At 43.1% G+C, this 17,443-nt stretch overlaps 1 protein-coding gene across 1 annotated transcript in view; it reads right to left on the reverse strand.

Moving 5' to 3' along the window:
* Positions 1 to 17,443, reverse strand: part of LOC137377781 (sodium- and chloride-dependent neutral and basic amino acid transporter B(0+)-like) — a 392,958-nt gene that overhangs the window by 117,698 nt on the left and 257,817 nt on the right. The window contains exons 3-4 of the mRNA XM_068047832.1: positions 7,788 to 7,941; positions 6,375 to 6,506 (exon numbers count right to left, since the gene is read on the reverse strand). Coding sequence (XP_067903933.1) covers positions 6,375 to 6,506; positions 7,788 to 7,941 — 286 coding nt within the window. The remainder of the gene's footprint in view (positions 1 to 6,374; positions 6,507 to 7,787; positions 7,942 to 17,443) is intronic.

Consider the following 17,443-nt stretch of genomic DNA (forward strand, 5'->3'; position numbering starts at 1 on the left):
GAACTTTCGATACTGCAGACAAAAACTCAAAGGTAAAAGTAAAACAAATTGAAGCTATGGATCTTAACTTCACAATACCAGAGAGGTTTGGACACATGGACGGACAAAATCAAACCCAAAATTGGTCACTGGCGAAAAGATTTCTCTGATACAGAATTGCTTCCAAATTAAACAGCCAGTCTGAAGCAGAGCAAGTTAACACATTGCTGCATTCTACTGGGGCAATAGCAGGTGATGTTATTGCAAGACAAGACATTAATAGAACCATAGAAAAGTTACGGCATAGAAAGAGGTCATTCAGCCCATCATGTTTGTGCTGGCTGGAAAAACTAGCAGCCCAATCTAATCCCACCTTCCAGCACCTGGTCCGTAGCCTTGCAGGTTACAGCACTTCACGTGCAGGTCCAGTTACCTTTTAAATGAGTTGAGGGTTTCTGCCTCCACCAGAGGAAACCTGCAGCAACTGTACAGTTCCTTAACCAGAGGGCTGTAAAAGAAGGGGGGGGGGGGAGGAAGAAATGAAAGACCCCATTAAACTCAGCCAGCGATGAGGTACTAAAAGCACCCATAGGTGTGAACAGTGTCCTGAAAACAAACCAGCTTCCACTGTGAGAAAATAGGGCATTTTGGTAAAATGTGCCAAAGTAAAATCTCTACTTCCACAAGTTCAAACAAAAAGCATTCAAGCATTGAGTGATTAATGAAGCTAAACAACCTCCATCAGGAGAGCGATCAAAAAACTTTCTTGGTGAGATCAATGAACCTATTCAGGCATTTTTGTCTGCAGATATATATATCAATGGACATATGCAGATATATATATCAATGGACATATCACTAATTTAAAACTGGATACCGGAGGAAGTATAACGGTCTGATCAGAAAGAGCCATGGTTATCAACACATTACCTGCAACCAACAGAAACACAGTTACATGGCCCAGGAGGGATTAAACTCGAAGTAAAGGCAATACACCACTACAGGGAAAGGAAATATTAGTAACACTGTATGTTCTAAGGAATCAGGAATTCTCTCTCTTAAATAAAAGAGCTTGTTTTGACCTTCATATAAAGAAAGTGAAAGAAGTTAAGCAACAAGAATCCAGGCGTCACTTCCAAGAAGAAGTCCGAAAATTGTTTACTGGTCTGGGGAGGCTAAAGACTGAATCTCGTATTACTTTGCGAAAAGGCACTAAACCGGTTTGTCTTTTCACACCTAGGAAGATTCTACACACATTAATGAAGCAGGTCCAACATTAACCAGAAGACATGACCAGAGCGGGAGTCATTTCTCCTGTTAATGAACCTACAGAGTGGTGTTCATGAAAGGTTTAGCAACTTGAACCAAAAGGTGATCTTTGCATTTGTGTACACTTAACATAATAAGGGAAATTCATGACAAATACATGAATACGATGGGAATAGAGGGATACGGACCCCAGAAGTGCAGAAGGTTTTAGTTTAGACAGGCGTCAAGATCGGCGCAGGCTTGGAGGGCCGAATGGCCTGTTCCTGTGGTGTACTGTTCTTTGTTCTTTGTTCATCTGATGTCCTCAGTGGACGAAAGATTGGTAAAGTTATCCTTCACAAAGCTTGACGCAAATAGTGGCTTTTGGCAAGTTCTATTAGATAAGAAGTCAAGGTTTTTGACAACCTTCATTACGCCGTTTGGAAGATTTTGTTTTAACCGTCTACCATTCGGTATCACGTCAGCACCAGAAATATTCCAGAGAACTATGTTGAATATTCTACAGGGCCTTGTTGGTGTAATATGTCATATGGACCATATCTTAGTTCATGGAGAATCCATTGGAGAACATAACCTGAGCATGAGCGGTTTTGAATCGTCTGCACGTTCAAGGCCTAACACTTAGTGTGAAGTGTGAGTTTTCAAAAATGTCCATCTGTTTTTTAGAACATATTGTCAGCAGTAACAGCATAATGGCAGACCCACAAAAGACAAGAGTCATTAGCAAAATTCCATTTCCTACTTCTGTCCGCAACCTAAAATGGTTCTTTGGCATGGTCAGTCAGCTGACAAAATTCCTATCTAATCTAGCACAAGTTACTGAGCTCTTACAACAACTATTAAGGAAAGCTCAAGCACGGTGCTGGGATGCACATCAGAAACAAGCATATCAAAGGATCAAGGAGATGCTGATTTTGCTGATGTCTTAACGCATTACAACCCTTCACTTCCAACTACAATTGCAGCAGATGCCTCATCTACAGGGATAGGGACAGTCCTTTTCCAAGAACAGCCAGATGGAAGACGAAGACCTGTTTATTTTCATCACGAGCATTGCCCAACACTGAGACGAGATATGCCGTAAGAGAGAAAGAAGCTCTCACAGTCACCTGGGCTTGTGAGAAGTTTTCAGGTTATATTATTGGCTTAAAGGTTATCATCGAGACAGATCACAAACCCCCAGTTTGCTTACTTGATGAAAAGGAACTCGCTAGGATGACTCCAAGGATCCAGAGATTCTGGTTGAGGCTAATGAGAGTCACATAAAATATGGTATATATACAGGGCAAGCAACAAACGACAGCCGATTCATTGTCCACAGTGATGGTCGACCATCCTACTCAACAAGATGTTAACTTTATTGATGAAATTGAGTCATAATCTCAGGTCACTATATCACAATGGCCGGCAAGTTCTAATAAGATACAACAAATTCATCATGCTCAGTTGTGCAAAGAAGAATGCAGCTATGTGTGCAAATATTGCAAGCAAGTCTGGCCACAACAGAGTCCCAGTGGTTACAGGTTGAAAATCTTCTTCAAACACAGAAGACACTTTACCAGTGTGGATGATTTGCTGGTATATGACGAGTGACTGGTGATTCCAAAGTCACTCCGATATCTTGGAGAAACTACACCAGGGTCATATGGGCATAGCTAAATATAGAGCACAGGCTCAGGTGTATCAAAATATTGAAAGATATAGAAGAAATGATTTCAAATTGTCAGGTATGTGCAGTATACAGAAAGGATCAAAGTGAATCTCTTATCTCAACCCAATTCCCAACCAGACCATGGGAACATCTGGCGATGGATCTATTCATCTGTAACGGAAAATATTGTCTAATTGTAGTCGACACTTTTCAAGGTGGATCAAAGTTAAACTAATGAACACAAAGATAATAGAAGCAGCTGCACGAAATCTTCGCAACACATGGTGTACCTGATCATATAGAGTCTGATAATGGACCACAATTTGCAAACGATTACTTCACACACTTTGCGGCAAACTGTGGATTGTAGATTTATACATCTAACAAGTTCTACTAGATATCCACAATCTAATGGAGAAGCTGAGAGAGGAGTCAGAACTATTAAACACTATTAATGAAAAATCAAGATTTTCAAACGGCGCTTCTGAACTACAGAACTGCTTCATTGCTATGTAGATCAGCACCAACAGAACAGTTCATGGGAAGAAAGTTTAGAGTGCAACTTCCAATCCTACCCACAATTTACTTCCAGGACTACAATTCTGGGATTATTGGAGAGTTCAAGACAGAGAAAAGTCTTACCAAAAGCAACAAGCCTATAATTGTAGTAGGAAACCCCGTACCAGGCACCTATCGAAGTTGACAGAAGGACAAAAGATATGGGAACAAAACCAAAGCAAAGAAGGAGTAATTGTCCAGAGAGATGAGAATCAACAGCAATCTTATCTAGTACAAACTTCAGAAGGTACTATAAGATGAAACAGAAGGAATCTTATTCCTATTCATCAAAGGCATCACTCAATCATACATTTGGATGAATCAGGTATTGAACCTGAAATTCAGAATGCACTGGATACTACAACCCTCAATGAAGGCCATCGAAGTCAAGAAATGACATTTCAGAGAAAGACTACTGATCTTCCGTGTCTGACAATAATACGATCAGGGAGAGTTGTGAAGCCTCCTGACAGATTGAATCTATGAAGTCAGTGACTTGGGAGGAGATGGGTAGCATAAAAAATAAATATGTATGTAAATATATACATTTGTATGTAAAAATAAATAAATGTATGTAAATATATATATATATATATTTGGAGAAAGACTTGGGGGAGATGTAGTATAAGGGTCTGAAAGGGTTAATGTTGAGAAAGTGTAAAGAATACCTCCTACTATGATGACGTGAGAGATTACAAGTGAGAGAGACTTGAAGAGAGATGCAGCATGGCTTCAGAGAGGTCACACAGTCTGGTATGAAGCTGTACATAGTAATAATGTACCAATGTAGTAGAGGTTAATGTTCTAATTACTCCTGACTAAAGAATCTCTCTAAGCTAGACGGACTAAGGTGGAAACGTACCAAACAAACATAAACATAAAGTTGTCTTGTATTCCCTTTAGTTTAGATGCTTGAAGAGTGATCTACTTGAGGTTGTTTTAAATGATCATGGAATTCAATAGTGTAGATGTAGAGAATATATTTCCCCTGGTGAGGACACAACCTTCAACTTGGAGCTTGACCAATCCCGAGTGAAATGAGGAAGCAATTGTTCTCACAAAGGATGGTGGAAATATTAAATTTGCTGAACAAAAGGCTGTGGATTCTGGGTGAATTGAAATTTTCAGGACTAAGATTGATAGATTTTATTAGGTATGAGTAATAAGGGATATGGAGCAAATACAAGACTTGAGATATAGAGCAGTCATGATCTAATTGAATGGTGAAACAGGCAAGAGGCTGAATGATCTACTGCTGTTCATCGTAAAGAACGGGCAGTTTGAGGATTACTGCAGGTTAAAGGCAGCATTGCAGTTCCCAGGAAACCTGCTGCACTTAAGGGCCTTGATTGGCCTGGGGCGGGGAGTTTCCCCCACCCCCACACCCTATGTAAGGTAGGTGCGAGCGGGTCAGGAAAGCATCCCGGAGCCTCCCACTCCATTTTACGCCACCCATCCGCCACCATCCGGCTTTTTATTTTATTTTATTTAGAGATACAGCACTGAAACAGGCTCTTCGGCCCACCGAGTCTGTGCCGACCAACAACCATCCATCTATACTAACCCCACAATAATCCCATATGCCCTACCACCTACCTATACTAGGGGTAATTTATAACAGCCAATTTACCTATCACCTGCAAGTCTTTGGTGGTGGGAGGAAACCGGAGCACCCGAAGGAAACCCACGCAGACACAGGGAGAACTTGCAAACTCCACACAGACAGTACCCAGAATTGAACCCGGGTCCCTGGAGCTGTGTGGCTGCGGTGCTAACCACTGCTCCACTGTGCCACCCCTTGTTGTATACTTTATAAAACCAGATTGGAATAGTGAAGAGACAGACACAGCAAGTGGAAATTTTCTTTGTAATCTTCTGCTCCGCTCTAATCTCTAATCACCATGCCGCTTGTTGGGGTGGTGAAAAATTCCAGCCATTATCTCATTGTTGTTTGGTGAACCTGTGCACAATCTCTGCAAAATGTCTCCACATTACAGTAATGAATACACTTCAAGACTATCATATGCGCTTTTGAGCATCCTGTGATTGGGAAAGGTGCAATTAAAATGTAAATCAATTCTCGCATCTATAAAAATTGGAAATAATCTTTTAGAAAACAGAAAAAATGAAAAAAATATCAGTGTTAATAGCTGAATGACTGACAGAGAGTTTTCCAGGTATTGGGTCTAATATCTGATTATATTTGGAATTAGGAGAGATCTGTATCTTACCCCATGCTGTACGTGCCCTGGGAGTGTTTGAGGGGACACCGTAGAGGGAGCTTTACTCTGTATCTAACCCCGTACTATACCTGCCCTGGGAGTGTAGTATCTATTTGCTGCCTCCTTACTGAGCACCTGGCAGATAAAGTTGTCAAATAGGAAGGAGACATCAAGGGTTGGGGGTTGGGAGGGTGGGAATTGCATGTGACAGGATTTTCTGCATTACTGCGCATGTGTTAAAGGCTCTAGTATACATATCTAACACACTGATGTCTCCCTTCTACCATCGTTCGTCTCTTGTTGCTGACTGTATGGAGCTCTGTTCCGTGCATTTTACTTTCCAATTTGTATTCCCTCCTGCCTTAGAGACTCTGTATTGTGGATAGCAGTTAGTCTAGAGGTTGTTCCCCTGTTTAAAAGTTAGCAAGCAAACCTCCACCCGTATCCCCTCTAAAGCAGCACAGCACACCATGCAATTAGAGCGGAGCAGAAGATTACAAAGAAAACTTCCACTTGCTGTGTCTGTCTCTTCACTATTCCAATCTGGTTTTATAAAGTATACAACAGATCAGAGTGCAAACAGTACTTCAGCAAGTCTGTCTCATAAGGAAAATAGAACCAGTATTTTAATATGAAATAAAGACTATTATTCATTTAAATTGTTTCTAAGCCTGTGCTGCTAAATAAACATTTACCTTGTAGGACTGGCACGGCTTTCCACACTGCAACAGGTCCGAGGTTGGCAAACTGTCCAAAGGAAGATTCCAAGAAAAACATTGGCATTCCAGCAAGTGCCAGCATGAGTGTGTAGGGAATAAGAAATGCACCTGGAAAATAGAGTAAAGGAATTCAGTGGAGGGTAAATTCACCTGTTCAAGCTGAACCTTCTTGTTTCCACCAGGAGGGTTGGATTAAAACTATCCCTGAAATTTCTATTAAGGCATCTTTGTCTCTACGTAACCGTCTGTCTGTCTGTCTGTCTGTCTATCTATCTATCTATCTATCTATCTATCTATCTATCTATCTATCTATCTATCTATCTATCTTTCTATCTATCTAATCTGTCCAGAAATATTTTTACTTCCATCTATCCCTATACAAAAAATCAATTTATCTTCATTCTCCCCTATTTCGTTGGCTCTATCAGGATTGTAATAAGATTTTATGATGTAAATGCACATTAATATATGAGAAATGTTTAGCTCTCAGCTGCAGTTCTAAAAGTTCAGTTAAAGAATGAAGTTACAAAGAAATTCCCACCTTGTAAAATTCATTTTGTCCCTGAATCAAAATATTTTCTGTCCCTTTCTGTAATCATGTCATGATATTTTCACACTTTTGTTCTTGGTTTCTATCAATCCAGTTTTTGGGGGTTGTGCAGAGCACCTGAAACAAGCCGGTATGACCCCAACTTACAAACCAGACCCCAGAGCCTGACTGAGGTAACTGATAACTGAGGATTTCAGAGATTGTGCATGAATTGTGTCTGATGGGTACGGTTCATGCACTTTAAACAATAACACTTTAAAAGATATTTAAAATTAATAAATCATCAATTCTACACAACTGCTTAGGCTCATTTATATGTGTTTTCAAACACCATCTATTTGTTGCATCTCCCTCTGCTATAATTCTAAACTATTGTAACGAGAAGCTTTTTTCATGTTGTCTGATGCAACATAAATACAATGCGTGGAGTTCAGGTTTATTAAACAGCTAACTAATATATACAGTACAGAGCTACTATTTACAGGACTTGCCTCTTGGTGTTACAGTTACAGATTGAGACTGGTATGCAGTTACATGACTACATCCTGGCACTTAGCTCATTAGCGTACTAAGATCGTAAAGGTACATTACTCTTAAAGGCAATTACACAACTATCACCTTGACATATCATCCATATCCCAAGAAAAATGTTATAAACAGTTCAAGGCTGTGAGATTGTATTAATTATACTTTATATCAGCATTATTTAACCTTGTATTATTTACCTAGTGCAATAAATGTTTCCCATTTCATTGAATCTCATATTCTTTGTAAATCAATGAAATGTTCCCTTTATTTCTGCCTTTCTCTGCCCCGTATTTTGGATTTCACGACAGTACCTCCTCCATTTCTGTAAGCCAGGTAAGGGAATCTCCAGACATTGCCCAGACCCACAGCACAGCCGATTATTGAGAGCAAGTAGTCAGTCTTCGAGGACCAGTTCCCTCGCTCCACATTCTCGCCACTTTCACCCACATGTTCATTGCTTGCAGCCTGGGGGAAAGAGAGGAAATGACCGACACAGAAATTAGACTTTGTCAGACTAGAACTCAAGCAAAAAGAATAGTTTTCACCCACTACAGAATCACTTTGTTGTTCTCCATTTAACAGCAATCAGTTTGTAGTTTGAAAAGACCCAGAACACCATGGAGAAACTCTGCAGTTCACAACAACAAAAATCCCTAAATCATCAGTACCTCTCAGGGTTTTCCATGAGTTTACTCCGTGTTTTGATAGAATACTCACCGTGTCCTCTGCGGGGTGTGGTTGGTGGTCATTCTCTGAGAAGCCAAATAAAGCCAATTCTCTCGTGTCCATTTTTGGACAATGAAGAACGATTCTTCGACTTGTTCAGGGGTTGGCTGTAAACCTTGAAGCAGACACTTCTGTCAAGAAGTGTTCAAACGTTGTACTGCTCCGGAACTCTGGTTAATGATAATTCAGCTTCACACCAGGTAATGACTCTTCCACGGTTAGAAGTCAGTCCCTTACGCAGTTTAAAAGCGGTGGAGATTTAAGTTTAAAATGAACTCAGCCTCCAGTGGATCGCCTTTATGTTTCTGACATTAGAATCGATGGTCCCATTTTTCAGCAAACTCTCTGTTGCAGCTGAGCTGAGACTCACTGCTCCAGTAACATTGCTTTACTCGAGGTCTGCTGATATCCAACTTTCTTGCATATTTCTGCGGTTAATTCGTCAATTGGCATACAAAATATTCCTAAAGCAGGTCATTTGCATTAGATTCGGAACACTCGGTATTAAAATGCAGTTATTTTGCATTTGCAGGTTTGATGAAGGATCAAATTTAAAGGGGACATCACCAAATGAAAATACAACAAACAGGAACTCAGGCAAAGCGGAACATAAGATACGTTTGTTGAAAAATAAGACAGTCTGTTCTAATGCCATAAACCTAAAGGTGATCCACTGGAGGCTGAGCTCATTTTTCAACTTGAAATTATATTTCAAGTATTTCGTTTTGGTCCAGTTACACTGAGACTCTCTGCTCCAGTGACAATGTGAACATCTGCTCCAGTTACACTGAGATTCACTGTTTCATTTACACTGAGACTCTCTGCTCCAGATACACTGAGACTCTCTGCTCCAGTTACACCGAGATTCACAGTTCCAGTTACACTGAGACTCTCTGCTCCAGTTACACTGAGACTCTCTGCTCCAGTTACACTGAGACTCTCTGCTCCAGTTACACTGAGATTCACTGTTCCAGATACACTGAGACTCTCTGCTCCAGTTACACTGAAACTATCTATTCCGGTCACACTGAGACTCTCTGCTCCAGATACACTGAGACTCTCTGTTCTAGTTACACTGAGACTCACTGTTCCAGATACACAGAGACTCCATGCTCCAGTTACACTGAGAGTCACTTTTCCAGATACACTGAAAATATCTCTTCTAGTTACACTGAGACTATCTGTTCCAGTTGTACCAAGACTCTCTGTTCCAGTTACACTGAGACGATTTGTTCCAGTTTCACCGAGACTCTCTGTTCCAGTTAGACTGAGACTCTCTGTTCCAGTTAGAGTGAGACTCTCTGTTCCAGTTAGACTGAGACTCTCTGTTCCAGTTACACCGAGACTCTCTGTTCCAGTTACACATAGACTCTCTGCTCCAGTTACACTGAGACGCTCTGCTCCAGTTACACTGAGACTCTCTGCTCCAGGAACACTGAGACTCTCTGCTCCAGTTCAACTGAGATTCTCTGCTCCAGCTACACTGAGACTCTCTGTTCCAGTTACACCGAGACTCTCTGTTCCATTTACACTGAGACTATTTGTTCCAGTTACACTGAGACTCTCTGCTCCAGTTACACTGAGACTATCTGTTCCAGTTACACCGAGACTCTCTGTTCCAGTTACACTGAGACTCTCTGTTCCAGTTACACTGAGACAAACTCTTCCAGTTACACTGAGACTCTCTGCTCCAGTTACACTGAGACTATCTGTTCCAGTTACACCGAGACTCTCTGTTCCAGTTACACTGAGACTCTCTGTTCCAGTTAGATTGAGACTCTCTGTTCCAGTTACACCGAGACTCTCTGTTCCAGTTACACTGAGACTATCTGTTCCAGATACATTGAGACTATTTGCTCCAGTTACACTGAAAATATCTGTTCTCGTTTCACTGAAACTCTCTGCTCCAGTTCCAAAGAGACTCTCTGCTCCAGTTTCACGGAGACACACTTCTTGTTACACTGTGACTCTCTATTCCAGTTACACTGAGACTCTCTATTCCAGTTGCACTGAGACTCTCTGCTCCAGTTACACTGAGATTATCTGTTACCTTTACACTGAGTCTATTTGTTCCAATTACACTGAGACTCTCCGCTCCAGTTACACTGAGACTATCTGCTCCAGTTACACTGAGACTCTCTGCTCCAGTTACACTGAGACTCTCTGTTCCAGTTGCACTGAGACTCTTGGCTCCAGTTACACTGAGTCTCTCGGTCCAGTTACACTGAGACTCTCTGTTCCAGTTGCACTGAGACTCTCTGCTCCAGTTACACTGAGACTATCTGCTCCAGTTACACTGAGACTCTCTGCTTCAGCTACACTGAGACTCTCTGCTTCAGCTACACTGAGACTCTCTGCTCCAGTTACACTGAGACTCTCTGCTCCAGTTACACTGAGACTCTCTGCTTCAGCTACACTGAGACTCTCTGCTCCAGTTACACTGAGACTCTCTGCTCCAGTTACACTGAGACTCTCTGCTCCAGCTACACTGAGACTCTCTGTTCCAGTTACACTGAGACTCTCTGCTCCAGTTACACTGAGACTCTCTGCTTCAGCTACACTGAGACTCTCTGCTCCAGTTACACTGAGACTCTCTGCTCCAGTTACACTGAGACTCTCTGCTCCAGCTACACTGAGACTCTCTGTTCCAGTTACACTGAGACTCTCTGCTCCAGTTACACTGAGACTCTCTGCTCCAGTTACACTGAGACTCTCTGCTCCAGTTACACTGAGACTCTCTGCTCCAGTTACACTGAGACTCTCTGCTTCAGCTACACTGAGACTCTCTGCTCCAGTTACACTGAGACTCTCTGCTCCAGTTACACTGAGACTCTCTGCTCCAGTTACACTGAGACTCTCTGCTCCAGCTACACTGAGACTCTCTGTTCCAGTTACACCGAGACTCTCTGTTCCATTTACACTGAGACTATTTGTTCCAGTTACACTGAGACTCTCTGCTCCAGTTACACTGAGACTATCTGTTCCAGTTACACTGAGACTATCTGTTCCAGTTACACTGAGACTCTCTGTTCCAGTTACACTGAGACAAACTCTTCCAGTTACACTGAGACTCTCTGTTCCAGTTACACTGAGACTATCTGTTCCAGTTACACTGAGACTCTCTGTTCCAGTTACACTGAGACAAACTCTTCCAGTTACACTGAGACTCTCTGCTCCAGTTACACTGAGACTATCTGTTCCAGTTACACCGAGACTCTCTGTTCCAGTTACACTGAGACTATCTGTTCCAGATACATTGAGACTATTTGCTCCAGTTACACTGAAAATATCTGTTCTCGTTTCACTGAAACTCTCTGCTCCAGTTCCAAAGAGACTCTCTGCTGCAGTTTCACGGAGACACACTTCTCGTTACACTGAGACTCTCTGTTCCAGTTACACTGAGACTCTCTATTCCAGTTACACTGAGACTCTCTGCTCCAGTTACACTGAGACTCTCTGTTCCAGTTACACTGAGACTCTCTATTCCAGTTGCACTGAGACTCTCTGCTCCAGTTACACTGAGATTATCTGTTACCGTTACACTGAGTCTATTTGTTCCAATTACACTGAGACTCTCTGCTCCAGTTACACTGAGACTCTCTGTTCCAGTTGCACTGAGACTATCTGTTCCAGTTACACTGAGTCTCTCTGTTCCAGTCAGACTGAAACTCTCTGCTCCAGTAACACTGAGACTCTCTGCTTCAGTTAAAAATTGAGACTCTCTGCTCCAGTTACACTGAGACTCTCTGTTCCAGTTACACTGAGACTCTCTGTTCGAGTCAAACCGAGAGTATCTGCTCCAGTTCACTGAGACTAGTTGCTCCAGTTGCAGTGAAACTTTCTGGTAATGATACCCGGAGACGAGTTGCTGTAGTTCGATCAAGACGATCTGCTGCTGTTACACTGAGACTCTCTGTTCCAGCTATTCTGAGACTCTCGGCTCCAGTTGCACTGAGACTCTATGTTCCAGTTGCACTGAGACTCTATGTTCCAGTTGAACTGAGACTCTTTGTTCCAGTTGCACTGAGACTCTTTGTTCCAGTTGCACTGAGACTCTATGTTCCAGTTGCACTGAGACTCTATGTTCCAGTTGCACTGAGACTCTCTGTTCCAGTTACACTGAGACTCACTGTTCCAGTTACACTGAGACTCTCTGTTCCAGTTACACTGAGACTCACTGTTCCAGTTACACTGAGACTCTCTGTTCCAGTTACACTGACACTCACTGTTCCAGTTACACTGAGACTCTCTGTTCCAGTTGCACTGAGACTCTCTGTTCCAGTTACACTGAGACTAACTCTTCCAGTTACACTGAGACTCGCTGTTCCAGTTACACTGAGACTATCTGCTCCAGTCACACTGAGACTATCTGCTCCAGTTACACTGAGACTCTCTGCTCCAGTTACACTGAGACTCTCTGTTCCAGTTACACTCAGACTCTTGGCTCCAGTTACACTGAGTCTCTCGGTCCAGTTACACTTAGACTCTCTGTTCCAGTTACACTGAGACTCTCTGCTCCAGTTACACTGAGACGCTCTGCTCCAGTTACACTGAGACTCTCTGCTCCAGTTACACTGAGACTCTCTGCTTCAGCTACACTGAGACTCTCTGCTCCAGTTACACTGAGACTCTCTGCTCCAGTTAGATTGAGACTCTATGTTCCAGTTACACCGAGACTCTCTGTTCCAGTTGCACTGAGACTATCTGTTCCAGATACATTGAGACTATTTGCTCCAGTTACATTGAAAATATCTGTTCTCGTTTCACTGAAACTCTCTGCTCCAGTTCCAAAGAGACTCTCTGCTGCAGTTTCACGGAGACACACTTCTCGTTACACTGAGACTCTCTATTCCAGTTGCACTGAGACTCTCTGCTCCAGTTACACTGAGACTCTCTGTTCCAGTTGCACTGAGACTATCTGTTCCAGTTGCACTGAGACTATTTGTTCCAATTACACTGAGACTCTCTGTTCCAGTTGCACTGAGACTATCTGTTCCAGTTACACTGAGACTCTCTGTTCCAGTCAGACTGAAACTCTCTGCTCCAGTTACACTGAGACTCTCTGCTTCAGTTAAAAATTGAGACTCTCTGCTCCAGTTACACTGAGACTCTCTGTTCCAGTTACACTGAGACTCTCTGTTCGAGTCAAACCGAGAGTATCTGCTCCAGTTCACTGAGACTAGTTGCTCCAGTTGCACTGAAACTTTCTGGTAATGATAGCCGGAGACTAGTTGCTGTAGTTCGATCAAGACGATCTGCTGCTGTTACACTGAGACTCTCTGTTCCAGCTATTCTGAGACTCTCGGCTCCAGTTGCACTGAGACTCTATGTTCCAGTTGCACTCAGACTCTTTGTTCCAGTTGCACTTCGACTCTATGTTCCAGTTGCACTGAGACTCTCGGCTCCAGTTGCACTGAGACTCTCTGTTCCAGTTACACTGAGACTCTCTGCTCCAGTTACACTGAGACTCTCTGCTTCAGCTACACTGAGACTCTCTGCTCCAGTTACACTGAGACTCTCTGCTCCAGTTACACTGAGACTCACTGCTCCAGCGACACTGAGACTCTCTGCTCCAGTTACACTGAGACTCACTGCTCCAGCGACACTGAGACTCTCTGTTCCAGTTACACCGAGACTATCTGTTCCATTTACACTGAGACTATTTGTTCCAGTTACACTGAGACTCTCTGCTCCAGTTGCACTGAGACTATCTGTTCCAGGTCCACCGAGACTCTCTGTTACAGTTACACTGAGACTCTCTGTTCCAGATACATTGAGACTATTTGCTCCAGTTACACTGAAAATATCTGTTCTCGTTTCATTGAAACTCTCTGCTCCAGTTCCAAAGAGACTCTCTGCTCCAGGTTCACGGAGACACACTTCTTGTTGCACTGTGACTCTCTGTTCCAGTTACACTGAGACTCTCTATTCCAGTTGCACTGAGACTCTCTGCTCCAGTTACACTGAGATTATCTGTTACCGTTACACTGAGTCTATTTGTTCCAATTACACTGAGACTCTCTGCTCCAGTTACACTGAGACTCTCTGTTCCAGTTGCACTGAGACTATCTGTTCCAGTTGCACTGAGACTCTATGTTCCAGTTGCACTGAGACTCTATGTTACAGTTGCACTGAGTCTCTTTGTTCCAGTTGCACTGAGACTCTATGTTCCAGTTACACTGAGACTCTCTGCTCCAGTTACACTGAGACTCTCTGTTCCAGTTGCACTGAGACTATCTGTTCCAGTTGCACTGAGACTATTTGTTCCAATTACACTGAGACTCTCTGTTCCAGTTGCACTGAGACTATCTGTTCCAGTTACACTGAGACTCTCTGTTCCAGTCAGACTGAAACTCTCTGCTCCAGTAACACTGAGACTCTCTGCTTCAGTTAAAAATTGAGACTCTCTGCTCCAGTTACACTGAGACTCTCTGTTCCAGTTACACTGAGACTCTCTGTTCGAGTCAAACCGAGAGTATCTGCTCCAGTTCACTGAGACTAGTTGCTCCAGTTACACTGAAACATTCTGGTAATGATACCCGGAGACGAGTTGCTGTAGTTCGATCAAGACGATCTGCTGCTGTTACACTGAGACTCTCTGTTCCAGCTATTCTGAGACTCTCGGCTCCAGTTGCACTGAGACTCTATGTTCCAGTTGCACTGAGACTCTATGTTCCAGTTGAACTGAGACTCTTTGTTCCAGTTGCACTGAGACTCTTTGTTCCAGTTGCACTGAGACTCTATGTTCCAGTTGCACTGAGACTCTATGTTCCAGTTACACTGAGACTCACTGTTCCAGTTGCACTGAGACTCTCTGTTCCAGTTACACTGAGACTCACTGTTCCAGTTACACTGAGACTCACTGTTCCAGTTACACTGAGACTCTCTGTTCCAGTTACACTGACACTCACTGTTCCAGTTACACTGAGACTCTCTGTTCCAGTTGCACTGAGACTCTCTGTTCCAGTTACACTGAGACTTTCTGTTCCAGTTACACTGAGACTAACTCTTCCAGTAACACTGAGACTCTCAGTTCCAGATATACTGAGATTATCTGCTCCAGTTACACTGAGACTCACTGTTCCAGTTGCACTGAGACTCTCTGTTCCAGTTACACTGAGACTAACTCTTCCAGTTACACTGAGACTCTCTGTTCCAGTTACACTGAGACTATCTGCTCCAGTCACACTGAGACTATCTGCTCCAGTTACACTGAGACTCTCTGCTCCAGTTACACTGAGACTCTCTGTTCCAGTTACACTCAGACTCTTGGCTCCAGTTACACTGAGTCTCTCGGTCCAGTTACACTTAGACTCTCTGTTCCAGTTACACTGAGACTCTCTGCTCCAGTTACACTGAGACGCTCTGCTCCAGTTACACTGAGACTCTCTGCTCCAGTTACACTGAGACTCTCTGCTCCAGTTACACTGAGACTCTCTGCTTCAGCTACACTGAGACTCTCTGCTCCAGTTACACTGAGACTCTCTGCTCCAGTTAGATTGAGACTCTATGTTCCAGTTACACCGAGACTCTCTGTTCCAGTTACACTGAGACTATCTGTTCCAGATACATTGAGACTATTTGCTCCAGTTACACTGAAAATATCTGTTCTCGTTTCACTGAAACTCTCTGCTCCAGTTCCAAAGAGACTCTCTGCTGCAGTTTCACGGAGACACACTTCTTGTTACACTGAGACTCTCTGTTCCAGTTACACTGAGACTCTCTATTCCAGTTGCACTGAGACTCTCTGCTCCAGTTACACTGAGATTATCTGTTACCGTAACACTGAGTCTATTTGTTCCAATTACACTGAGACTCTCTGCTCCAGTTACACTGAGACTCTCTGTTCCAGTTGCACTGAGACTATCTGTTCCAGTTGCACTGAGACTATTTGTTCCAATTACACTGAGACTCTCTGTTCCAGTTGCACTGAGACTATCTGTTCCAGTTACACTGAGACTCTCTGTTCCAGTCAGACTGAAACTCTCTGCTCCAGTTACACTGAGACTCTCTGCTTCAGTTAAAAATTGAGACTCTCTGCTCCAGTTACACTGAGACTCTCTGTTCCAGTTACACTGAGACTCTCTGTTCGAGTCAAACCGAGAGTATCTGCTCCAGTTCACTGAGACTAGTTGCTCCAGTTGCACTGAAACTTTCTGGTAATGATAGCCGGAGACTAGTTGCTGTAGTTCGATCAAGACGATCTGCTGCTGTTACACTGAGACTCTCTGTTCCAGCTATTCTGAGACTCTCGGCTCCAGTTGCACTGAGACTCTATGTTCCAGTTGCACTCAGACTCTATGTTCCAGTTGCACTGAGACTCTTTGTTCCAGTTGCACTGAGACTCTATGTTCCAGTTGCACTGAGACGCTCTGCTCCAGTTACACTGAGACGCTCTGCTCCAGTTACACTGAGACTCTCTGCTCCAGTTACACTGAGACGCTCTGCTCCAGTTACACTGAGACTCTCTGCTCCAGTTACACTGAGACTCTCTGCTTCAGCTACACTGAGACTCTCTGCTCCAGTTACACTGAGACTCTCTGCTCCAGTTACACTGAGACTCTCTGCTCCAGCGACACTGAGACTCTCTGTTCCAGTTACACCGAGACTCTCTGTTCCATTTACACTGAGACTATTTGTTCCAGTTACACTGAGACTCTCTGTTCCAGTTAGATTGAGACTCTCTGTTCCAGTTACACCGAGACTCTCTGTTCCATTTACACTGAGACTATTTGTTCCAGTTACACTGAGACTCTCTGCTCCAGTTACACCGAGACTCTCTGTTCCATTTACACTGAGACTATTTGTTCCAGTTACACTGAGACTCTCTGCTCCAGTTACACCGAGACTCTCTGTTCCATTTACACTGAGACTATTTGTTCCAGTTACACTGAGACTCTCTGTTCCAGTTAGATTGAGACTCTCTGTTCCAGTTACACCGAGACTCTCTGTTCCATTTACACTGAGACTATTTGTTCCAGTTACACCGAGACTCTCTGTTCCATTTACACTGAGACTATTTGTTCCAGTTACACTGAGACTCTCTGCTCCAGTTACACCGAGACTCTCTGTTCCATTTACACTGAGACTATTTGTTCCAGTTACACTGAGACTCTCTGTTCCAGTTAGATTGAGACTCTCTGTTCCAGTTACACCGAGACTCTCTGTTCCATTTACACTGAGACTATTTGTTCCAGTTACACTGAGACTCTCTGCTCCAGTTACACCGAGACTCTCTGTT

Source organism: Heterodontus francisci, chromosome 15, assembly GCF_036365525.1.
Source record: "Heterodontus francisci isolate sHetFra1 chromosome 15, sHetFra1.hap1, whole genome shotgun sequence".
In the NCBI taxonomy this organism is placed as follows: Eukaryota; Metazoa; Chordata; class Chondrichthyes; order Heterodontiformes; family Heterodontidae; genus Heterodontus; species Heterodontus francisci.